General features: G+C 46.1%; 2 protein-coding genes across 3 annotated transcripts in view; one reads left to right on the top strand and one right to left on the bottom strand.

Moving 5' to 3' along the window:
• Positions 1-3,260: 3,260 nt before the first annotated feature.
• LOC116886075 (RNA binding motif protein, X-linked-like-1) lies at positions 3,261-6,856 on the bottom strand. Of its 2 annotated transcripts, none has more exons than XM_032887390.1 (2): positions 6,748-6,856; positions 3,261-4,809 (listed from the first exon to the last, which is right to left on the bottom strand). In XM_032887390.1, the coding sequence occupies exon 2, from the start codon at positions 4,700-4,702 to the stop codon at positions 3,536-3,538; it is 1,167 nt and encodes a 388-aa protein (XP_032743281.1). In that variant the 5' UTR covers positions 4,703-4,809; positions 6,748-6,856; the 3' UTR covers positions 3,261-3,535. The 2 variants fall into 2 exon arrangements, with proteins under 2 accessions (XP_032743281.1, XP_032743280.1); XM_032887389.1 differs by having other exon boundaries at positions 3,261-4,855; positions 6,748-6,837.
• Positions 6,857-7,335: 479 nt separating this feature from the next.
• Slc10a7 (solute carrier family 10 member 7) overlaps positions 7,336-25,551 on the top strand; it is a 227,328-nt gene continuing 209,112 nt past the window's right edge. The window contains exons 1-3 of the mRNA XM_032887391.1: positions 7,336-7,637; positions 13,702-13,784; positions 21,240-21,376. Of these exons, the coding sequence (XP_032743282.1) occupies positions 7,538-7,637; positions 13,702-13,784; positions 21,240-21,376 (320 nt within the window). The 5' untranslated portion in view covers positions 7,336-7,537. The remainder of the gene's footprint in view (positions 7,638-13,701; positions 13,785-21,239; positions 21,377-25,551) is intronic.

The raw sequence follows: 25,551 nt of genomic DNA, 5'->3' as shown, positions 1-25,551 counted from the left end.
CACATAGTATTATTGTCTATTGCATAACAGACACTCAACAAATATGTGCTAAATACATAAATATGTGGCCATTTATTAAGAAAGTGTGCGTGTACTATGTTACTTAACCCCAGGCCCATGAGATAGAATTCCTATTACCATTTTATCAAATGTAAGGGTATCAAATATAATGACTCAGGCTTATTTGGTTGTGACAGTAATTGCTTATAGATAGAGAAAAAGAACTATATTCAACGGAATGAAATAGCTCAGTGTAAGATAATGTTTAAAAAGTGAACTTGCCTGGTGGTACAGAGCTGTAATCCCAGTTACTCAGGAGGCTAAGAGCAGGATTCCAAGCTCAGGGACTGCTTGAGCCACTTAGTGAGGAAACTTAAAAAGGCAGAAAAATAAAAGTGGGTTGGAATAAAGGTGAGTGGTGGTGTTAGCCTTCTTGTATGGGAAGCCACTGATTTAACCCTAGCACACGCACACAAATCAAGAACAAAGCTTACAAAGCAGGCACCTGCTGGTTTGTAGCAGCCAGGTAAGTATGCATGGCTCCCACAATCTGCAGAAAAGTCCCATTGCTAGTTTGGGTGCAACACTGCATGCAACTGAAGGTCTTTCTCTCCAAATTCCTGGAGAGCTTTGACTTGTCACTTTCCTGTTTCCCATTCCCTCAAGGTGGTGACAGCTATTGAGTGTTCTTGTGTATACTAGCAATTCTTGCACTAACCCCTGCTTTGACCTTGACTCACTTCTTTAAGTGTCTGTCTAGACTGGATGACTTCTATATATCTTCAGCAAAACTGGGCATGTTATGTGCTGGCTTAAAATCCACCAACTTTGTTTTTAAACAAATCTATTTTTTTTAAAGATTTATTTTATGTATGAGTACACTGTAGCTGCCCTCAGACACACCAGTGTATTAGATCCCATTACAGATGGTTGTGAGCCACCATGTGGTTGCTGGGAATTGAACTCAGGACCTCTGGGAGAGCGGTCAGTGGCTCAGTCCACTTAGCCATCTCTCTAGCCCCCAACTTTTAGTTTTTATAGTATCTTGTCAACAAAACCCAAACCCTTCATGATAATGTAAGGTTTTGCACTATGTGCTCCCTACCCAGCTCTCCACAAGCCTTTCCCACTGCTGGCTAGTTTAGTCATGTAATTCTTTTGAGTTTCCTAAGTCAAGCTTCTCCTTACCTGTGAGTTCTCCCACATACCTGTCCATCCTCCAGGTCTCAGGAATGCTCTCTGCAGTTAAGATGACTCTTAATATCTTGTTCTTTCCACAAATCAGAACTTGATGGCATTTGGTTTGTGGGACATGCTTGCTAGGCCAGAGGCTGAATCTGGGTGTCTTCCTCAATTGCTGTCCACTAGGAGGGTCACTGTTGTACCAAGGGCTCTCTGATTTGGCTAATCCAGCTAGCCAGTTTGCCCTAGGGATGGCTCCCTGTCTACCTCCCAAGCAATGGAATGCTGTGGTAAATAAAAATATGTGGGGCACCAGGCACTATGACATCCTACCTCCTCCTCCTCCGTCCCTGGCGGTCTCTCTGCCTCCATGGATAGCCCTACACTGGTGCTGGCTACTGTCTGGCTCCAGCAGCAGCAGCTCTCTTAGGACTCTCTGCTGGGAACTGTTTATATTCTCGGCTTTTTTTTTTCACTGCCCAATCCCAGGTTTTGTCTTATCTTGTGCCTGCCTTCACCTACATATAGATATCAGACACCCAAACTTCTCATCCATTTAAAACCTAAGGGTTTTGGGGACCTGAACTCTGATCCAGAGCAGCCAACTTAATGCCCACTGAGCCATCTTCCCAGCCTGCATTCTTCTAGGCTCTCCAAGGTCAGCTTTACTACTGAAATCTCAGCACCCACACGTCAGGCATAGAGGGACATTTCCTTCACTAAACAAATACTTGTGGTAGCTTGTATTTTTTTGTTCTCTCAAACTGCATGTAAACAAGGCCCAAACCCTTGTTATTCTTAAGTGAGCTGCTGGGAGGGAACTACAATTAGCACAGAGGTGGGGCAGTCATGATGGCCAGAGCCTTTAACCTACAGGACATCTTCAGATGCAGCATGAGGCAATGACCAGATCGTGGTATTATGTTCTTGGATTAAGTTTTTAATCTTAGGATTTTTCTTTATTTTTTGAGGCAGGGTTCCATGTAGCTGAATCTAGCCTTAAACGTCTGATCCTCCCACTCCAACCTCCCAAATGCTAGTTACACCATACTCTGTTCACAATCAATTTATGTACTATTGAACCCAGGGTGTTATGTATGCAGGGAAAGCATTCTACCAGCTATGCTAAATATCCAGTCCAAGTAGAGGTATTTAGTTGTGAGGGACCAAAGGAATATTTACTGAGTAAACAACTCATGTCTTTTTGCTTGTGTCCATTTTTGCTTGAATGTAGATGAGTTGGTGTTTACATACCTGTAATCTTAGCCCTGGGGAGATGTGGCAGGAAGATCACTGAAGCCAGTCTGGGTTATGGAGTAAAACCCTGTCATCCTTTTCTGGTCTCCACAGGCACCTACACACAAGTTATGCACACAAACTCACGGGCGCGCGCGCGCACACACATACACACACACACAACATTGGAGGCTGGAGGTGGCTCAGTGGTTAAGAGCACTCTCTTCCAAAGAATTTGGAATTTCTAGCACCCACATGGCAGCTCACAAATCTGTAACTCCAATTCCAGGGGATCCAACACACATGCAGGCAAAACACCAATGCACATAAAATAAACAACACCTAAGAGGGATGAAGGAAGCTGGGTATGGCAGCACACGTGTTTAATTCCAGCAATCAGGACCTAGTTCAGGTGGATCCACTTCAAGGTCAGCCTGGTCTACCGAGTGAATTCCAGGTTCACCAAGGCTACACAGATAAACCTTCTATCAAGAAAATGAAATAAAGACTAACTGGAGGTCAAGGGAAGGCTCTTGAAGATTCCAAAAGAAATGTCAGCAAAGGAAAAATAGTCAGCTTTATGCCTTTCCTTTCTTGCTTCTGGGTAAGCAGCTTTTTCTAGGTGCCTGGTCTTAGGTTTTTACACTGAGACTTAAGTTAGAAGACACCCTGAGATACTAAAAGCAATACACTATTACTACCCCTCTACTAGAATTAGCTTACCTGGATTGGAAGGTTGAGTCAATTTTCCAGAGGCCAAATACTATCTAGATGGCTTCTCAAAGCTCTTAAAATTGCTGACCTCATTTACTAGGGGGGGAAAAAAAAATCAAGACAGGAAATTGCCTTTAGGGACACTTTTACTTGGAAAATTACAACACTAGTACAAGTCAAGTCTTACACATTTAACATTTGCTTGTTGAAAGCAATTCATAATATCAAAATTAATCATGTTTTACTTTTTCTTCACAAGAACACAAAAATGAAGGGGAACTTAAAACAGAAAATTTAAAAAGGTAACACAACTTTTCTCTTATTAGTCCTTGATAGTTATGACAGAGACTTTCCATCTTGTGTTTCTCTGCATGGAGACCTTGACCCAAAGTCTTATTTGTTTCTAGTATCTGCTTCTGCCTCCCCCTCTATCAGATCGGCTCCCTCCACGGCCACCTCCTCTTGGTGCTCCACGGCTTGAACTGCTGTAGGAATCACGTGGAGGAGGGTACCCCCTTTCCATAGACGGGGGAAGCCCTCGTTCTTGTCTGCCGACGCGATCACGGCCACTTGAGTAGAGATCACTTCTGCTGCTTGAGTAACTGTCTCGACTTCCACCATATCCATCACGTGAGCTGCTGTAATCATCATAGCGGCTGCTTCCTCCATAAGATGGTGGTGGCCCACGAGTAGGGGGCGCACTGCGTGAATTTCCATAGCTCTCGTATGAATCTCTGTAGGAACCGCCACTTGGATGATCTGAATACTCACGATCCCGACCATATCCATCTCTATCACCATAGCCTCTTGACGGATAGTCATCTCGGGAACTGGAATGACTGTAATCGCGGTAAGTATAATCTCTTGGTGGTGGTGCATAATCTCTGGTGTCTCGAGAACTTGGGTAATCTCTGCTTGAATAGCTGTCTTTTGTAGAATATCCATCATCTCTTGGGGACAAATAAACATCTCTGCGAGATGGCAGGGGTTCCCTTCTTGGTGGGCCTCCATAGCTATCTCTTCCACGGGACACTGGTGTTCTTCCACCCATTCCACTGCTGCTTCGAACTGGTCCTGAAGGTGTTGATCTCTTAGGAGGGGGACCCCCGCTTCGTGGTGGTGGTCCTCTTTTTACTGGAAGTGGTCCCCTGGAAGAACTCATGTTAAAGTTCATGGAATAACCACCGTCATCCATGTATCCTCCACGTGAAGGGGGTCCCCTAGTTCCTCCACTTCCTCCTCGAAGACCTCTGGGAGGGCCTCTGCTTCTTGGAGGTGGAGGTGGTCCACGCCTGCCACTTTCAAAAGATGGTTTGGTAGCTTGCTCTACCTTAATGGCTTTTCCATCCAAAGACTTTCCATTCATATCTCTAGCTGCATCTTTAGCATCTGCTGGGCTTTCGAAGGTAACAAAAGCAAATCCTCTTGATTTGTTGGTCTCGCGGTCTTTCATCAAAAGTATTTCCACTATCCGTCCATACTTGCCAAATACTGCTTCCAGGGCTTTCTCGTTTGTTTCTGTATTGAGCCCACCAATGAAGAGCTTTCCTGGGCGATCTGCTTCAACCATCTTTCCTTCCCGCTGGTAAGAGTCGCAGGGACTGTGAAGGTCTCAAGCTCCTCTACAAGCTCGCCAAAGGGGCCTTCCAAGTAGCTCACCGGTGACAGCTGCTGGGTCTCAGAACAGAACAGAAAAGCCACTAGGACTACTGCACACGAGCACCTGTGAATATTATTGTATTAGTTTCCTCAGGCTGCTGTAACTGCATTGTGAAAGGGCTGGGGGTGGGTTATAAAACACCGATTTTCTTATAGTTCAGGAAGTTACGAAGTATGAAGGTTTCTACCAGAAGTCTTAATAAAAATCTGTACCACAACTCCCTCCTAGCTTCTAGTGGTTGTCAGTAATTCATAGAATACTTTGGCTTATAGATATCTCAATCCAGTTTCTGCTTCCACCTTACATGGTACTTATACTTCATGACATTCTGAAGAACCGCTGCTGATCATAGCCATAAACATCTGATTTCTACATCCAAGTTCTGAGGTCATTGGACCACGTGCCTTTTATAGGGGACAGTACTGAACAGTTAATTTGAGAAAGGATACAGGCTCATATAATTAATCTAGAGGAATCTGACCCACTATTCTGGTTAGGTTCTAAATCCAGGGACAAGTGTCTTTTAAAGATACATGCAGAAAAAGGTAATGTTGAAGATGGATGCAGAGGGCAGCATTTGAAACATGGAGGGGAATGTGATGCCAAACCAGGCAGAGACTGGAGCATCAGAACCTTAAATCAAGGAAGCCAGGGAATACCGACAGTCAAGAGAAGCTGGAAAGAGCCTTTAGAACACATGGCCTTCCAACAACTCCATTCTGGACTTTCTTATTCTGCAACAGTAAAACATGTCTACTGTCTGAGTACAGCTACCTCCGAGGGGGCTATTTGTTATAGCAGCCCTAGCAAACTAATACAGTCCTTGACAATACAATTCACAATGAACTAACGTTAAAATATTCTATGAATTAAAATTCTGTTCTAAACAGGTTGAGATCTCTAGAATCTGTGAGCAGACTTACTTAAGCCAGCACTATCTCTGTGATGACCTTTTAATTTGAGAGTATTCGATGGCTGAGGCAGATTTTTTTCTTTTGAACCGAGAAAAATTACTGTAAGAAAATTGTTATAAATTTTGCTTCCTAAAACTCCACTTACCTTGTGACTGTCTTATAATAAGGCTTTATCACATTTCATGTACTTCTTTTGCCTGGTAAATTGTTTAGTGTCTCCCTATTAAGTTCTTTTTATCTTGAGATTAGCTTTTCTTCTTGCTGCCTGATGCGTAATGACCCGGCAGTGGGGGCTGTGCAACTGAGAACTGATAGCATAACTGCTTAAAGCAGCTTAGTTTTTGGATAGCGAGTCATGTCAGCAAGATAAAAGTTAAAAAGAGCAAATTGCATGCCGAGTCTCTTTCAAGCTTTGAATGCATTCAGAATGAAAGTCTGGTACAATCTCTTTCTTTCGAACGTTACGTTCCATAGTAAACTATTCAAGTAGCTGATAACCAGGCTGCTTCAAAATGTCCCACAATACTTTGTTCCTTTCTTTCTTTGGGTGCATAAAGAGGAAGGGTTGATGCTCGGAAGACCATTTGTGAAACTATGTCATAGATTCGCCAAATTGCAATGCAAGAAACCGAGGGGGGAGGGGGGCGGACATCAGACCCTCCACCCTGCATCTTGCCCTCACTGCTTTTGTTCTGAGTTCCTGGCCCCCTCTCAGTTGTCCTGTTGCTTTAGTGGTTCGGGGTCAGGCAAAGGCCCGCACCACGCGGCCTCCAGAATCGCCCGCCCACGCGCGGCACACGGGTAGGGAGGAGCTTGGGTCGCTCTCTCACCGCCCCCCAGGGAAGATTTGCTCCATCCCGGCCGTCCTCCCCACTCCCGAAGCGGGTTTTGGCCGGGAAGGCGGTCGGGCAGAAAGGCCCGGGCAGGCCACCGACCTGGCGGGAAGGCCCGGCCCGCCTTCCCCGCCTTCCCGCCGCTGCTGCGGGAAGGCGGGGGGCCTGCCGTCCAGGAAGTCTGCTCGGCCACCGATTTTCAACCTACCCACGGGGTTAATGCTCCCCCAACTAGGAAGCCACTTTCCCGCGCCGGTCGCCACACGCGTCTGCCGCCGCCGCTCCCGCCGAGAACCAGAGGCCGCGAATGGCTTCCCCTCCCCCCGCGCAACGTCAACGCGACGTCGGTCGTCGCCGTAATGCCCCGAGGATGCGCGCATGAGAACCGCCGGCACTGGCGCGCGCAGCTATCGCCACGGCGCAGCCCGGTACCGGCCAGGCGCACGTCTCGCGTCTCTCGGGCTCAGAGTCGAGCGAGAGACGCTCACTGCGAGGCATGCCTCGGGGCTCGGGCCTCCGTCACTGTAGCTTTACTGCAGCGACACCATAATGTGGCTGGGCGTCTGGGACGCCTCGTGCTTTTCTCCCACCGCGGGTCACCCCAAGCTTGGCCATGTGTGCACGGCAGCGGGTCCTGTTAGTGCAACCCGTGACTCGTCTCCCTTGCATCCTCCTCGTTCGCTTGTTGTGGGTGTGTCTCCGTTCTACGTGCCCTGCTCCCGAGTCCTCGGCCCGAGTGCGCGTCTATTCGGAGGCGCGTGGTAGTGATGGCGGCGCTCAGCGAGGCTTTCCCGTCACTGGATACTACTACTCCCAGCCCGCCTCGGAGCCGCCCGAGCCACCCCTCGGTCTTTCGTTTAAGAGTAGCAATTTGACTTGCTCTGCTGCATGTCTGGAGGGACCGAGGAAAGTGTGGAGACGCCCCGGGGATTTAGGGATCGCAATTTGGAAACCAAGCCAGCCAAACAAATAAACAAAACCCACCCGCCCTAACAAATATGAGGCTGCTGGAGAGGGTGAGGAAAGAATGGTTCATGGTCGGGATAGTGGTGGCCATCGGCGCCGCTAAGCTGGAGCCGTCGGTCGGAGTGAACGGGGGTAAGTGCCGCACCTCCGCCGGCTGCCACGCGCCGGGTCCCACTTCAGAACTCGTCGGCGAGTCCTCCGGAGGAGCGGCCGCCCCGGCTGCGGTGCAGACCTCTGCCCTTGCAGCGCCCTGACCAACCCCTGTGCACGTTGAGAGGGGCTTTAGCAGGTTTTTCTTACTTGCTAGCCCAGGATAGGATTAGGAATGGGGCACGGGGATGGGAGTGCAGGTTGCCTTTTCTGCGGGCAATCAATGACTTTTGCTCAGTACCGGGAGTGAGGTTACAGAAACTGAAAGTTACTCCTCTTGTTCTCAGAGTAGCATCCCATCCCAAGGGACTATAGGTTGCCAGGAGTTCTTTATCAGTCCTGGAGTGGACCTCATTATCTAGTCTATTTCCGATTCCTCCCTTTTGCACCTTAAGAAAAAAGGCTGTTGGAGAGAAAGGGGTGGAGGTTATTGGGGCGGGGGAGGGGGGAGAAGAAAAAGGAAAACAGGCAAGGACATCCTTGCTCCAAACTTCGATTTTTTTGGTGGCTCATGTGTTGGAGAGCAATAGTCTGCCTTAGTTGCTGACAGTCCAAAACTCCCATTTCTACTGACACGTTGCACTCTTTCCTTACAGGACACGACTTCCGTGTGCTGCTGGGCTGCCTTGCTACAGCAGCCGTCTAACAGTTGCAGACTGTGTTAGACTATGCATAGTGTATGTTTTGGCAAGGAAGTGTGGATGGGTTAAAACCCGGCTCCAGTCCCAGAATAGTAGGGGCTTTGTAATGTGCCAGTGGACACGGGTGAGAACATGGGCCCTGTCACTGGCTTTTTACACTCTCTCTCCCCCACCTTCAGACACCCTTGTCCCGCTTTTCATAGATATTAATTGAGTTTCTTCAGTTCATTTGTTTTTGACCTCCAGTGTTAGGTTCCAAGTTTACTGACAGATCGAATATATCAATCATGCCACGGACCCAAATGAGGACAGAAGAGAACATACACACACACACACACACACAGAGTCTTTTTTAAGAAGGAGGTGCCCGTGTGGATATTTGAAGTTGTACCTTCTTATTAAAACCTTACAGAAGTGAATGATCTCTTGGAATAGTGTTTTTTCTTCCCCCATTTCAAGTTATTCCATTTAGAAGTAACTTCTGGAATCGTTTGGATGGAATTATTTAAACAGCGATTTCGGATAGGAAAGCTTTCTATATTTAATTTTTTCCCTTTTAAGTTTAGCATATTTTAAAATTTAAATGCAACATAGATTATGTATAATTACCAGTTAGTTTTAGGTACAACCTTTCTGTGAGCCTTCGGGAAACTGTGAAGTTGGGAGTTTGAGGTCTGTCAAATGAAGGTGGATCCTCTTGCCCCTGGAGCCGGGAGAAGTGAAGTTCTGTCTTTGAGGGGGACCCACAATGCTTCACTGTACTGGTTTCAGTGAGATCTCTGCTCAGCATTGAGATGGAGTTCCTGCTGACCTGTGTGGCCCAGCATGGCTGGGTTTGCCACATGTCTTCTCCCTTGCCTTCCCTGTGTGGACAGGAAGGTTGCTGATGGTGAATCGGTCCTTTAAAGTTTCTGGCAGAAACAAGATGGATTCTGTGATCTCAGTTATTCTCTTGGATCTGTTATTGAACTTTTCTACACTATTGTGTGTTAGAAATACTGTTCCATTTCAACAATCCCTATGGATACAGGATTTTTTTTTTCTTCATGAAAATGTAGAAGCAGGCCAGTTGTGGGTAGTGCCCAACTTTAATCCCAGCACTCAGGAGGCAGAGGCAGGCAGATCTCTGAGTTCGAGACCAGCCTGGTCTACAGAGGTAGTTCCAGGACAGGGCTACACAGAGAAACTCTGTCTTGAAACCCCAAAATAAACAAATAAGCAAAAATTTAAAAAGTAGAGCAGAATGTTTCCAGTTAGAAGTAACTTATAAAATAATTTAGATCAGGATGCCCCCCCTTTTTTTTGACTAGAATATTAGGGCGTGAACACAGGGTGTTAGCATACACAAATTAAGCACAGGCACACACTCTCAGAATTGACACCCCACCCCCAATGCTGTGTTTGTAGATGTTGAGGCCTGACCACATCAGAGGTTAGTTAGGGAACAGTCGAAACTGGGGCTTCCTCTTTTAAAGCAACAGTGGCAAAAACAGAGAGGGAGAGGGAGAGGAGAGAAAGATAAAATATCACTAGAGAGAGATAAAGAGAAGGCTCTGGAATAAAAACATTCCTGTACTCTAGTTTTTAGTCTAAGGGAACTGTGCTGAATTCACTAAATATTAGACAACTTTTCATGTGTTTCTTCTAGGGCCCTTGTATAAAAATTACTTGTCTTAAGAAGAGTCAAAGGGGTTGGGGATTTAGCTCAGTGGTAGAGCGCTTGCCTAGCAAACACAAGGCCCTGGGTTTGGTCCTCAGCTCCGGGGGTGGGGGTGGGGTGGAAGGCCTATAATTTTCTGTGCACGTTGTTGGGTTAGTTCAGAACTTTATATTCCGTGACCATTTCAGCTGGTGGTCTGGTCTGATCTGTAAAAACAGAGCTCAAAACTGTCAAGCAGCACTTCCAGCGCACCCCTCAACAACAATTAAAGATGTAGAGTAGAAATATCACTGAACGTTTCCCCTCACATACTTCTTATAGTCCCTAAAGCATTTCTTTTAGTTACTGCGTGATGAAAGTGTGATTTATTTTTATTTTTTTGAGACAGGGTCTCACCCTGGCTGTCCTGGAACTTGCTATAGAGATCAGGCTGGCCTCAGCTCAAGAGATCTGCCTGCCTTAGCCTGCCAAGTGCTGAGATTAGAGGCGTGTGCCACTACACACGGCTGGAACTGTGAAATGTGGTTTTAAGGTGTGCTCAGATTGTGTTCTGTGGATTGACCTCAAGTTGTTAGGCTTGGTGACAAGCACCTTTACACACTGTGGCCATCTTGTCAGGCCGGGAATGCAATTTTTTAAATGCATACACAGAAATAGACTCTCCTACACGTTCTTTTACTTAATTAATTTACTTAGTTGTTTTGGGGCAGTGTCTCATTTAATTTAGCTCTGGATGGCCTGGGACTTGTTATGTAGACCAGGCTTATCCTCAAACTCACAGAGCTCTACCTGCCTCTGCCTCCCAAGGGCTGGGATTAAAAAATATGCATCTCCATGCCTATCCTCTGCCCTTTTTAACTTTTGTTAAATTCTTTTCTTTTCTTTTTGAGACAAACAGCCTTGGCTGTTCAGGAACTCTCTCTGTAGACCAGGCTGGCCTTGAACTCACAGAGATCTGCCTGCTTCTGGCTCCCAAGTGCTGGATTGAACCCCTCCCCCACTCGGCATGCTTCCCCCCTCCCCCCATTTTAAAGAGAAGTATTGGTTCTTTTCATTTTACTAATAAAATACTTATTGCACCTTATCTGGTATAATGTTTTGATGACTGAACTGAGTTTTTTTTCTGTTCATTTTGTTTTATTGATGTTGTGTGTGGAACCCAGCTTTGTACAGGAGACTCTCTGAACCCCTGAGCCACAGTCCCCCTTTGTGGTCCCCTCCCCAACCCACAGTCTGGAAGGGAGTTGCTGTGCACGGCCTGCAGTCCTAGGGTTGGTGTTTGGAGGTGAGATTGAGGATGCTGCTAGTTCTTTAGCATTACAAAAGGGTTCCTTCTCTCCTGCCTTCGAAAGGACTGTGAGGCCAGCCAGGTGACACACTCCTTTAATCCCCTTGTTAGGAGGCCGGGGAGAGGGGTTGGAGATTTAGCTCAGTGGTAGAGCGCTTGCTAAGCAAGCACAAGGCGCAAGGCCCTGGGTTCGGTCCCCAGCTCTGAAAAAAAAGAAAAAAAAAAAAGGAGGCAGGGGAGGTGGATCTCAGAGCTGGAGGCCAGCCTGGTCTACCTAGTGAGTTCCAAGACAGCCAGAGCTCTACAGAAGAGACCCTGTCGTCTCCAGAAGCGGAGAGCAACAACAAAGAATGGCTTTTAGATAGAGGTCAAAATGGCTTCATTTCTCAGTGGCCTGTTTTCCTTTTGATTGAGTGAGTAGGTTCATCCCATTTCTGTTGTCTAATACAATTTGAATTGTGTTTAAAGGCAAAGGAAAACATCAACCATCGAGCTTTAGAAAGGTCTGAACCTTACTGTTTGGTGACCTGGAAGACACAATTGTTAGTTTGTAAAAGTGACAGATTATACCCTACTCTCAGCTCTCTCCGCTCTTAAGGATTTGCCTAGCTTTCATTTTGTCTTGGTGACCTGTAGACGGGAGGAGGTCCAAACAGTTGTGTGTGTCAAGGAGGAGCCTGTGTCTCTCTAATCCAATGCCCCTTTCTCCTTGACCAGTACCCTCTAAGTTATCCTGGAATAGCCCACTGCATTTCTTGGTTTAGAATTATTTAGATCTGCAGCTAGTTAAGCTGGAAGTCATTGTGACTTGTCTCTGGAATCTGAAGCACTGACAGTTCAGGATTGGATGTCTGACTGACACGCCACGCTATCTATGTCCCTGTCTTTGGAGTCATCTCCATCTTTTGCTAGCAACCATGTCACTGACTGTCTGACTCTTCCTCACTAGAGATTCTCCTCGAGGCACCACTGTGGGCAGAGCGTGCCTGGAAAGGACAGGGTCTGAGAAAGTGAGGCTCTGGGCGTAGGGAGTACAAACAACAGAACTTCAGAATTCAGATAGTTAGAATTTCTGGGAGCAATCTACCCCTGATGTGATTCTACATTCTGCTCCTTAGCTGACTCCGCAGTTGTTGGAGAAGCGTATGCTGATACGCTGTTGAGACTGATAGGCTCACAATTCGGACAACAGTGCGCCTCTTTTTAAAAGCCACAAGTGGGACGCCTGTCATGCTTGTCCCTCAGAGTTCCGTTATTCCAGTGAGAACTGGAACACTGTATTAATGTCAGGTATATGAAATAGTTTATTCCATTGTTTCAGGGAAATTGTCGCCATATAAATATCTAAGACATTGATGACTTAACAAGTGTTTGCTGAATGAATAGTGATTTCTTTCAGAGTTTGGTCATCTATCCATATCTATATGTTGAAAATATCGATAGAAATGGTAGAGGATTTTGGGACTCTATGATTGTAAGATATCTGTTTCACATACATACATACATACATACATACATACATACATACATACACGATTGTGATCCTCTTATTTGACTTGAAGCAAACTAGTCTAGCAACAAATCACCTAAAAAAACCCCTCACAATGACATAAATTTATTCCCTCACAGTAGGCCAGAGTTCAAAGACAAGATGTTCTCCAAAGCCTCTGGGGCCCTTGCTTTCTTTGCTTCTTCTAGCCAGTGGTGTTTACTTTTGGCTTTCCGTAGGGTGTGGTATTGTAACTCCAGTCTTTGCTCAGACCTCACTATGTATCTGCATACAAATAGCCCTTTCAGAATACCAGTCACTGAGGCTGCCTGCCGATTGCTCTGTGGTAGAGTACTTGCCAGCTTGTGTGAGACCCTGAGTTTTATCCCTGGTACTGCAAATCCAAGCACACAGGCAAGCATAGTTGTTAGATAACTGCTCACTTGCAGTGAGACCCGATCTTAACTTGATTTCCAAATACCGTCCTGCTCATAGATTCTGTGTAGGTATGGCTTTCAGGAATTCAGTACAGGAGACCTAAATAATATATACCCCAGCTTCACAGCCTGGGCACTGTTGACATTTTGGACATGACAGTTTGCTTGTAGGCGTTATTTTATGCTACCGGGAATGTCCAGCAGAATTCCTGGCCTCTGTGAATCATGCCAACATCGTTCTTGACCACTCGGGTTTCCTAACATGGCTTGATATCTCAGTGGATTGTTGGGTAAGCGCTTTCATTCTTTCATTAGAGGATAATGTGCTCAACCAGAAAGCCATGGTGCTAACCTTGACAGCTTCTCTGCAGTAAGGAAGTGTCTCACAGAGGATGCTTCCCACGGGGAGTGGGCCGCAAGGGTACAGTACTAATGCTGAAAGTCTTCTGTGCTGCCCTCTTAGAGAGCCTTCTTTCAGACCCACTTCTCTGCTGCAGACTCGCTAACAGTAACTCACTGCTCTCTTCTCAGGACCACTGAAGCCAGAGATAACTGTGTCCTACATTGCTGTTGCAACGATATTCTTCAACAGTGGACTGTCACTGAAAACAGAGGTACTGTCACCTGGGCCCATGAAGAACAGTGCGGAAACGTTAGCTTGTCCTGGATGCTGAAGTTCCAGGGGCCTTGAGTGAGGCTACTGACTGACTGAGGCTTCACTGACACAGTGGCGTGGATAGGAGCAGGACTCATGCACGGGCTGCCTCTACCTGCACACAGGAACTTCACCTGAGGGTTGGGGCCCAGAGGTGGATTAGAATGAGCATTTTGTGTTTTTGATGACCAGTTTTTATTTTAATTAATTAATTAATTAAATTTACACCCCTTCTACTGTTTCCCCTCCTCTTTCCTCTTTTCCTGTAACCCCCTCCCCCATCCACTCTTCCTTTCTCTTCAGAAAAGGGGAGGCTTCCCATGGAAATCAACTAGCCTTGGCATATCAAGTTGAAGTAAGACTATGTGCTTCTTCTATAGAGCCTAGATGAGCAGCTAAGTATGGGGAAAGGGGCCCAAAGGCAGGCAGTTTAGTCAGAGACAGTCCCTGCTCCCACTGTTAGGAGTCCCACATGAAGACCAAGCTACACAACTGTAACAAATATTTCTCTTTTAAAAATCAGGTTTATTTTTAGTGATATATATATAAACATAAACTGCGAATATGTTTTATTGTGGTAATGAACTAAAGTACCCACTTGATATTTTTCCTAAACTGTGGAGAAAGCTGCAGTGCAGTGTTCTGCTTGAGTGTCCTGGGGTTCTTCAGGGAGTTTGGTCCCCATAACTTTCATGACCACTTTGTGTCAACTTGACACAAACCTTACGGTATCTAGTCATATTGTTATGTCAACTCTGAACTACTTGTTAGAAGAGCACATCCCAGCATTCTGATCACTGGTATTTCGACTGAGAAGTCACAGTGCGGCATGCATGGTGCCTGTGACCCAGTCCTTGCTGATGTACATTCTCCCCAGCTATTGTCGGTAGAGCAAGCCTTGGAGAGCAAGTCAGTAGGCAGCTTCCCCAATGCTGTCTGCTTAGTTACTGCCTCTGGGTTCCTGGTTGACTTTCTGCCCCTCACGCCCTCAGTGATGGACTATAATAGGGAAGTAAGCATAAGGTAAAATAACCCTTTCCTTCCCGAGTTGCTTTTGGACACGGTGTTTATCACAGAGATAGAAAACAAACTAAAGACTAAAGTTAGCTACCTCCTTCTTAGGTAGTCCTGTTTATTAAGAACACGAGAGGCGGAGTTTACTACGTTTTTTCATCCTTAAGGTATTGGGCTGTTATAAATCTTTTCATTGGTTGCATTTTTGTTATACAGAGGATTAGTGTGTGATGTTTAGAACTGATAAATTTCATCCTAACAATTGTAAGTATTCTCACTGATTGGCTCCCTCCCTGAAGATAACTGATTCAGACGTATTTTCCCGTTCTATTCATTATGGGTCCTTTGGAAATGTAGGTTAGAAGTAACCACTGTTAGAGGGAATAGGCCTTTTCTGTGAACACCTGAGTTCCACAATCGGTTTTCAGCATGGGCTCGGGGAATGCAGAATGGCGTTTGCCATGCTGTGGTCCAGGCCAGACATGACTTGGAGGTCTTTCTCCTGGCCTTGGTTAATGCTTTGTGGAGCTGCTGCCTGATGAAAATCCTCTGCTTGGGACATTGCTCTAACTGTGTCCCCTGGTATCCATTTAGTGGCTGCAGCTGTTATTTATGCCATGGGAAATCTGTCAAGAGGCTTCACATCTCTTACTCCTTAGCTTCTTACTTGATGTTATTCTGTAAAGCAGCCAGTGCGCTGTAAGGGTAGAGGAAGGAGGACTGTCACAGCTCTCCGTGTCTCTGAGGACTGACTTCTGTGAGCACCTAGGAAGCCTTCAGCTTACCCAGCTAGTTTGGATGTAATGGTGATAGGCTTTGATCCCCTACTTTATTGTGCTATCTGAGTAGCCATCAAAGCCATTTCCTCCATCAAAGACCATACAGCAGTCAGTCACTTTCAAAAGCCATTTAACTTAGATTACATCAGAGCACAGTGCTAGACCATCTCTCAGCCCTGCTGTCTCACGGCAGCCCGACGATTAGCAAGTAGGGAGGAGTGGTTTGTAATGTGGTTTTTACTTAATAATCCTAAGTTAATTTTGACTGGATCTGTGACTTTTTGTGGTCATTATTTTCCATCTCATTTGGTCCTGGAATGGCGTGTGCTTTTGTCCCTTTGGATGGTGGGTTATTGGGTTGCTTCTTTCCAGAGCATTTGTCCCACTCAGCCCTTACATCGAACATTCCATGGTTACCGTACATTCATTTAATGATGTGTAATCCAAAATTAGCTTATATATTTATTATTTTACTTTGTGTGTATATATTTGTATATGTGTGTGTGTGTGTGTGTGTGTGTGTGTGTGTGTGTGTGTGTGTGTGTTGGCATATGTACCTGTGGAGGCCAGGGGTCAATGTCTGGTGTTCTCTGTTGCTTTCCACATTAGTGTTTGAATCCAGGTTCACCCATTGGCTAACCTGGCTGTCTGTTGAGCTTCAGGCATCCCTCTCCCCTCTGTGTACTAACGCACTCACACGATTTACCACGCCCAATGTTTTGCATAGATGCTGGGGAATCCAATCTCAGGTCTTCATGCTTGTCCAGCGGGCACACTACAAACTGACCCATTTCCCCAGCCCGTTTTACTGATTTATGAGCACCATAAAGGGCCCTATGCTAATGCAAGCCAAATCATCAGCTTTATGACTGTTGGTTTCTAATTTTTGAAAACCTTTTGAAATTATTTTGGAAATGTTAAATCGAAGTACAGTGAAATTTAATCTAACTTTATGTTTAGCCAACATAGTTGTTACTGTCGCATCTCTGTGACCAAAATTCCAGGCAGAAACAACGTGGGGGAGGAAAGGCTTATCTGGGTTTCAGCCCCTGGGGCCAGGGAAAGCACCCTGAGGCAGCTTTTACCAGCCAGGGTGTGGGGTGGAGGCGTTCACGTCTTGGAAGACCCGAACAAAGCAGAGACTGCGGGTGGGACGGAGAGCCAGGCTCTAACCTCTGTTAGGTCTACTTCTGTTAGATATCCTCTTTCTCCTAAAGATTCCATACCCTCCCAAAGTCTTGCCAAACAACTGGGAAATACATGTTTAAAATGTGAGTGTAGGAGTGAGGGGCTGGCTCAGGGGTACAGTGCCTGCTTGTGTGAGCAACAGGACTTGAGTTTTAATCCTCGGGAAAACAGAACTGATGGGCGGTCCCTTGGATCCCAGGTGTCATCTACCTCGGATGGCAAGCTCCAGGTTCAGTGAGAGACGTCTCAAAAAGGAAAAAAGGTAGAAAGTGACAGGGGATGCCCGTGCATGCGCTGGGCACCTATGTGTGTGCGCATGTGCAAGTACACACACACACACACACACACACACACACACACACACACACATACACACACGAATAAGCCCCTTAAAGAATTTGTAATGGACTGTGGCAAGGCCAGTTCATTTAAACTTGGGCCCGAGTTGGGCAGAATACACAGGTTTTCTTTGTTTCTCTAACCTGATGATGACTTCTGAAATCTCAGTAGCCGAGCTGTAAAACAGCAAATGCTAAGCTCTTGGTTCGTGCAGCTTGTCTCAAGCTCAGATGCTGACTCTCAGAACGAAAAACCGAGAAAGGTCAAACAAGGTCTGGGGGAATCGACGTGAAAATAACGTATTTCTGCATCCTGATCCGAGTCCTGGTGTGAAGCATCTCTTGCTCTCTGAGGCCCTGCTTGTTGGCGGTGTGTGCTGTGGGTTTTGTACTGCGTCTAACCAAACAAACTGCCCCCACAGAGCCAGTCTTCAATTAGCCGTGGTGGTATATTCCAATATATGGCCTTAAATGCACATAAGTAAGTATAGAATAATGCTATTTGGGGGTTTATAGGGCTTAGTGGTTTTTTATTTTCTGTTCCCTTGGTTTTCTGTGTGTGTCTATGCATGTCTGTGTGCCCTCATGTGTGTATGTAGTCCAGAGGACAACTTCCAGTGTTCCTCCTCAGCCATTGTCTCTGGTCTCCCACTCCCTTTATTTTGTGACAAGGCCTCACAGGCCTGGCACTCACCGAGTAGGTTAAATTGTCTGGTCAGTATGCGGCCCAGGGGTCTGCTTGTCTTTTCTCTCTCAGCCTGGGGTTACAAGCACATGACAGCGTGCCTAGCTTTTGAAAGATGGGTCTGGGGCTCAAACTTGCACCGGGGTGAGTCCTTGCACCGGGGTGCTGGGGGGGCCTTGTCTAAACAGCAGGAGCTCTGCCCCTGAGCCCCTCTCCAGCCCCATTTAGCAGTTCTTGAATGAAGGAACAAGTTGCCAGCTTTCTCTATAACTTGTTCCAGTGGAGAGTGTAAAGTTCTCCTACTTCATCCCTGTCAACGCGGTTAATGGACAGTGGCACTGGTTAGACGATAGCCTATTTCACATGTGGCAGCATTCTTTTTTAAACGCTGCCAAACACCTGGGATAAACAATCTGAAGGGAAGAATGATTTATTTTGGCTCATGGTTTCATCCACTTCCGTCTATGGTTGACTTCTTCCTTTGCTTTGACCTGAGGTGAGGCTGAATATCATTGTGGCAGGGGGGAGGGACTGTTTGTCAGAGGCTGCTTATCTCCAGGCAGAGAGGAAGCAGGGGGAGGCATACCTCCTGTGACTACTTCTTCCTGGAGAACTTAATCCCCTGAAATCACTCAGGTGATAGGGCTGGGATATCCGGAATTCTTTTGGTTGTTTACAGAATTTGAGGCCTACCTGAGCTACATGAGACCTTGTCTCAAAACAAACAGACAAGCAAGCAAACTGGCGAGTAGACAGATAACATAATGAATATTTGTAACCACTTTTGTCTTTAGAGTTAGTACCCAGAAATAACATTATGTCCAAGAGATTGTATTATTCTTGAAGTATATCCCCAAATTATTATTATTTTTTTGATACACCTGTAAAGATACGTGCAAATGTTTTACTTGTTGCATTCTGGCAGAAAGTTTATTACAATAATCTTTAAAGGACACAGTCATCTGACATGTATGAGGGGCCTCTGAGCACACTTAACCAGAGCTGCTCTCAGAAGTCGCGAGCGTTTGTAAAGCGCTGGTGCAGACTTTGCGAGGGCATAACTGTGAAGATTCCGGTTCAATGCACTGAATCTTTCTTTTTGATCCGGCCAAGGATCTAGTGTGCTTCTGGTAGGCTAGGCCTTCCCAGATTTCCAGAAGCTTCCGTGCTTTTAGATACATCTTGGACCAAGGAGGAACTGGTGCATCTCCTGGCGGGGAGGCAGAGGTGGGAGCTAATGGAGGAGTGAGCGAGGCAGTCGGTGGGTGAGTCTGTGCAAGCCTCTGTTTACAGACAGTCAGGTTGCGGTGTCCTTGAGGCTGAGGTCTGCTGCACACTTGGAAACATGAAGGTTAGAACACCCGGCTAAGAGTCTGTGGCATCTTTGAATATGCCTACTTGCAACCTTTTGTCTTAGAGCTGTTTTCTTTAAAAAGCTATGTATTTTATCATTACCTTCCTGTGTATGATGTATGTCAAGAGGTCAGGGTGTGTGTGTGTGTCTTAGTGTACCTGTGGAAGTCAAGACAGCTTTGGAAGTTGATTCTGTCTTTTTATTGTGACTCTAGGGGTCAAATTCAGGTCACCAGGCACGTGCAGGAAATCCTCTTACCTGCAGAGCCATCCCGTTGGCCCTCGCTGCTGCTTTCTCCTATTTGTTTTCTGTCTGACTTTTTAAAAATGACTAGGCCTTTTCTACTCTTTTTCTTTTTTATCCATTCATTTGTTTATTTGTTTGTTTGCTTGTTTGTTTGTTTTTTGAGGCGGGGTTTCATTATGTGCTCTGGATAGCCTGCAGCTCACTAGGTAGTCCAGGGTGGTCTCAAAAATCATAGAGATAATTCTCCTTCTGCCTTCCAAGTTTTAAATTTCTTCCAAGGGATTAAAAGTGTGCGCTACCGTGGGCTGGAGAGATGGCTCAGTGGTTAAGAGCACTGACTGCTCTTCCAGAGGTCCTGAGTTCAAATCCCAGCAACCACATGGTAGCTCACAACCATCTGTAATGAGATCTGATGCCCTCTTCTGGGGTGTCTGAAGACAGCTACAGTGTACTTATATATAATAAATAAATAAACCTTTAAAAAAAAACAAAAAGAAAAAAAGAAGTGTGCGCTACCACGCTTAGCCCTACTTTTTCTAAGTGTGTTGGGTTTCAGCAGAATAGCCTACAGTACAAATGCGTATGTTTGTAAGCGTATATATGCACGCATGCACGCACATGTTTTGAATTGCCACATTAATTACTGCATGGTTTCCGGCTGTGAGACTCATAACAAGCTCACTGTGTGTGTTTTCTGTTCTGTTTGGTTTGGTTTTGCGACAGCATCTCGTACAGCTCGGGTCAGCCTCAGTTTCAGCTGAGGAAGACAGTGAACTTCTGATCCTTCTGCCTCAACTTCCCGAGTGTTGTGATTACAGGTGTGTGAGCCACTGTTCCTGGCTTATGCAGTTCTGGGACTTGGACCCAGGGGCTTGTGCAAGTCAGACAAGTCCTCCTCCAAGTGAGCTACGCCTGCAGCCTAGTGTGCCTTTTCCAGTGCCCAGGCTTGAGTGTGCGTTTCTTATCCTCTTGGGGCAGCTTGTGATGCCTGTGGTAGAAGCAAACCCAGATTTGATTGATAGCCCGGTGTGGGCGTGGCCTGCTCGCCACCTCGTGCTTGCTCTCAGTTTCAGTTCCCTCAGCAGTACTGTGGGGTAATACTGTCTGCCTCATAGGGTTGCCGTGGGAATTGGAAGGGATGACGTATACTTAGTTTAGCTTAGCTCCAGGCATTGGCCCTTTCACAAAGAATGTTGACAACCGCAGGGATGCGCTCCTGGGATTATAAACTGTTACTGGAGAGAGTGTTTTTTAGAAATCATTATTTGATTTCCCAAATCAAAGTCTGATAAATTTCATACAATGACTAGAGATTAGTATACTTGGCTAAAGTGTGGTAAGCCTTATGAAGTTTCTTAAGGTAATTTTTTAATGTAATAAACCTGTATTCTACTGATACATCCACGGTCTTTGATTCTCTACCACTGTAATTCTAAGTAGCTTATGTTTTACTGACCAGGATGACCAGACCTGTACAGGTCAGAATTCTTAGAGTTATATATTTGAAGAAAATTAGGTAGCTCAGAAGCTTTTTTTTTTTTTTTTTCTGGAGCTGGGGACCGAACCCAGGGCCTTGCGCTTGCTAGGCAAGCGCTCTACCCCTGAGCTAAATCCCCAACCCCGCTCAGAAGCTTTATATGAAACTTTTATTATCGTCATCATGCTTTTTCCTACAGCCCCTCTGTTAAACACGCACCTGTAAAGATTTGAAACAGTTCAGCAGTTAGAGCTGACGCGTATGACGTCACTTGACGCATGCTCTCTCTGCAGCATGTTCTTACCTTGGGCCTCGCTTCCTTTGCCCTTCCAGGAGCTGACCAGCGCACTGGTGCACTTGAAGCTGCATCTCTTCATCCAGGTCTTCACATTGGCCTTCTTCCCAACAACAATGTGGCTCTTTCTTCAGCTCCTGTCAGTCACGTCCATCAACGAGTGGCTTTTAAAAGGGTATGTTTAGACCTTTTGAAGGGTATTGTTTTTAATGGGGCAGCTCTAGTGACATTATTGTTTCTATGGCAACTATAAATAAAAGGACTTGTGTGTTATAAGGAAAGGAGACCACTTTTTAAACATCGTGTGTTAAAACAATAGAGTTTTATTTTATTAGAGATTCAGGAGAGACTTGTTTAACAGAATCTTAAAGAAGACATCTGTGGATAATTTGAAAGGTACCAGGATGGACAATTTCTGGGCATTAAAATGAGTAGGAGGGGACCTAGGGAGATGGCTGAGTGGTGGAGTGTGATGCGTGTAACCCCGAGGTTGGAGGAGACAGAGGCGGGAGGGTTGGAAAGGCTTACTGGCTACCAGCTTAGTTCCAGGTTCAGTGAGAGACCCTATCTGAGGGAAGAATGTGGAGATTGAGAGAGTATTGGACCTGATATGTCCTGGAACATTGGAAGATGTCTGCATGGGAGTTCAGGCTGTCAACTGGTGCGTATCTGTACCTTTTAAAGCATGTACTGATAATGGCTGAGCGTAACGGCTGCTTTTAGAATGCACAATAAAGGTGCATGTGTGCGACACATACTTAGGTTTTCACTTGCTCTGATTTACGTTGGTGTGGGTAATTTAACAATAAATTTGTGAGGCTTTTCTTTCACGAAAAAATTTACCATGTTTAATGAAAAGAATTTAGCATTGAAACATTAATTAAAATAGTTTAAAACCTACCTCACTTCAGCATCTTGTTCTGGCTGCTTAAAACACCAACCACGGAGCTCAGCGCTTGCCCTCTGATCCTACCACTGGCATGCTGTATGACTTCTAGCGAAATCATCTCACACCTGACACCTGCTTTTCTCTGTATAAAATGAGGACATACTTTAACCACCTAATGATGTTTGCTGCATCAAATGTTTCCACCCATGACATAATTTCTTCAATGCCTGTTTAGCCCTACTGTGTGCCAGGATTATTCCAGATGTTGGAGAAAGGATAGCAAACAAAAGTGCTGGCCAAGCAGGGAGACGCAGAGTAGGTTGTCAGCAGTCAGTACGATGGACAGAGTAAGAATGAGTGCTGCTGGAGGGGAAAGTATACCATGGGGTTGATGGTCAGGCTGCTGAAGAACACTGTTTCTCCCAGAAGTCTCGGGGAGAATGTTTTCCCTAAAGGAAGCCGTGTGCTAAAGCAGTCAGGCAGAAACAAGCCTGGAGTGTGGCAGGCAGGTAAGTGGGCAGGTCCTGCTCCTGTGGTGGAAGGACAATGGGATTTGGAGGTAGTGGACAGAGTGGAGCTGGATGTGCAGTCTTCTCAGCCATAGCACAGTGTGGAGACCTTATTCTGGGAGCTGCTGCAGGGAGCTACTGCGAGGCTTGGGTGAAGGAGGCCTGTACCGTTGGGCCTGTTGTGTGGGAGCCTTCTGTACTGAGTACTGAGCCTCTGCTGTTCATGGGCATGCGAGAAGTACAAAGATGTTATTTTATTTCTTTCCAGGGAGATTTCAATCTAGCTGAATACATACAATATATATATATGCTATTTATGTTTGCTTCTGTGTATATGTCTATCTATCTATCTATCTATCTATCTATCTATCATCTACCTATCCATCTATCATCTATCTAGATCTCTAGCTATGGTAAATGGTAATTCATATCAGTTAAAACTCAACAGCATCTGTGTATATTTAGTGTAGAGGGCTCCAAAATGAGGCATTAGTGAGAGACATAAAGTTTCTTTGGGGTCAGCCCAGTAGAATCGAGTACTGGGCTGGGGAATCTTGGGCTTGCAGCTGTAGCTAAAAGAGAGCTCAAGTCAGAGAGCAAAATGGAGAGACCTAGGAATTAATGGTGGTCATCAGAGCAGAGCATTCTGATGGCATCGAGATTGTATGAGGAGAGGAGCGCTTGTCATGTGTGCTGGGTAGCAGGTGGTCCCATCACGCCCACCCCAGGGTGATAAAGGAGCCCAAACCTGCTGTGCATTCTTGAGGTAAATCTCTTCTCAGATCCCTTCGTTCTCTCGCAGCCTCCTGGCTCTAAGGAGAAGCACTGGTGTGTTTGTGTTCTAATTTGCTCTTCTGTTGCTATGATAGAACCAAGGCCAGTAGCAACTTGGTGAGGAAATGGTTCATTTCATCGTATACTTCCAGGTAACAGTCGGTCACCGCAGGGAAGTCGAAGCAGGAACTCAAGTCCTGGAGGCAGGAATTGGAGCAGAGCCGTTAGAGGAATGCTGCTTACTGCCCTGCTCTCTGACCTAACCTTTCTTATACAAGGCAGGCACACTTGCCTACGGGTGGTGTTGCCCACAATGGGCTAGGTTCTTCTATATCAATTAGTAGTCAAGAAATTCCCCACAGACAGTGGTATAAGCCAGTCTGACTGACGCAGTCCTTCACTGAGGTTCCTTTCTCCAGGATGACTTTAGTTTGTATGATGTTGACAATAAAAATGGATCAGTTCAGTTAGCTTGAGGGAGTACCCACTCTACCTCAGAATCACAGGAGAGTAGAAGTGAGGAGTGGGTGGAGGTAGAGCCACTCAGCAGTGTGTGAGCGTGCGGACATGGAAGGAAAGTCTCTGGCCAGGGGTGGCGGCAGCCGTCCTGGGGAAGAATGAGACCTTGGCTTTCAAGAGCAATTTCTTCATAAGCCGCACGCGGAGTCACACACGACTCCAAATTTCAAAGTAGATCATGAAATGAAAACTAGCCCCCATATGCATTCAGAGAGAAAACGGACTTTCTAGAAATTGAATACATTTATTCTGGAACTCTCTTGTCTAGCTCAGAAGTTATCATTAAAAAGAAGGCATAATAGTCAGGCTAGGGTGTCAGGCACACTTTAGCAATCAGGAGGCAGACAGGTGGATCTCGGGGAGTTCAAGGCTTGGTCTACAGAGCTAGTTCCAGGACAGCCAGGGTTACACAAAGAAATTCTGTCTTGAAAAACACACCCCCCCCCCAAAGAAAAACCCCAAAACTATTTGAAATGTTTTGCTAGTATAACACTAGGGAGGCTGAGGCAGGAGGATTGGGAGTTTTAGGTTATCCTGGATTACATAGTGAGTTCAGTGTAGTCCCTGAGCTGTGCACTGCAAAAGCTGCTGGCCCACAAAGCCACTGAAGTGGTGTCAGGTCCCTCATTCCCACCTCAGTCTATGGCCTTGACAGTAAAATGTCTCTCAGGACCTGTCAAAATGGCAGCTCCTCACAAAATGGCAGCTCCTCACAAAATGGCAGCTCCTCACAAAATGGCAGCTCCTCACAAAATGGCGGTACCACACCATCTCAGCCTGTAGCACAGGAGCTGTCCACGGTGATGGGCCACCTTACTTGCTTCCTTGGGAACTGCCCTTCAGGAACTATCCACCAAGCACACCCTTCCTAATTCAGCCTCCTGCCAGCAAGAGGAGCTGTCCACAGTGGGGACACCTTCTTTACTACCTCAGCCTACAGCTTTTGTGGAACACTGCAGGAGGGGGTCCCATAGGAGCTGTCCACAGTGGCAGCACCTTCTCTCCAGCTTCCCCCACCTCCAGCAGCCCTACAGAGATGGCGTACCAGCAAAAGCAGGCTGCTGCTGCGAAGGACTTCTCACCCTAACCCAAGGGCCCGATTCAGGGAAAAGGAGGTGAAAAGAGCCATCAATCCCTGAGCAGCAAACCCACCAGTCTCTAAACTCCCCAAGATCAGGACTTGAAATCCCATTAATCCTCACTCTGGAAATCCCTGCTAAGGAAGCTCTGCCTCCTCAGAAATCCTATGTAAGCACCATCCCTTTATTCAGTTCCCTGCTGTCTACTCCCGGGAGCAGAGGGCAGCCATGGCTGGATTTATCAGTCCACACCTGGACCCTCCAATAAATCTCTTTCATGAGATTTTCTGCCTGGTGTGACTCTTGTTGGAAGAATCCAGGAAGAAAAGAAGCAGTAAAGAGAAGGGAAGAAAGGAAGAAGCAAACAAGTGGAGTGGGGCTGAGGCTCCTGAGATCCTCACTCAGCCGAGGACCCTCTCTGGGAGCTGCCTCACCTCTGCTGAGGAGACTTCCTCTCAGAGCTGTGTGGTCCCTGGACCCCCATGTCTCAAGATGCCCGCCCATCCGAACAGAACCACTTATATTGAAGACCAGACCATGTCTCAAAAAACCAGCCAACTAATCAAACAAAACAAATCTT

The sequence above is a fragment of the Rattus rattus genome, chromosome 17, assembly GCF_011064425.1.
Source record: "Rattus rattus isolate New Zealand chromosome 17, Rrattus_CSIRO_v1, whole genome shotgun sequence".
Lineage (NCBI taxonomy): Eukaryota > Metazoa > Chordata > Mammalia > Rodentia > Muridae > Rattus > Rattus rattus.
The sequence above is the reverse complement of the archived record's forward strand: the minus strand, read 5'-3'. Positions and strand labels throughout refer to the sequence as shown.

Coding starts and splice junctions, on each gene's coding strand:
- LOC116886075 (XM_032887390.1), bottom strand. CDS start 4,702: ATGGTTGAAGCAGATCGCCCAGGAAAGCTCTTCATTGGTGGGCTCAAT.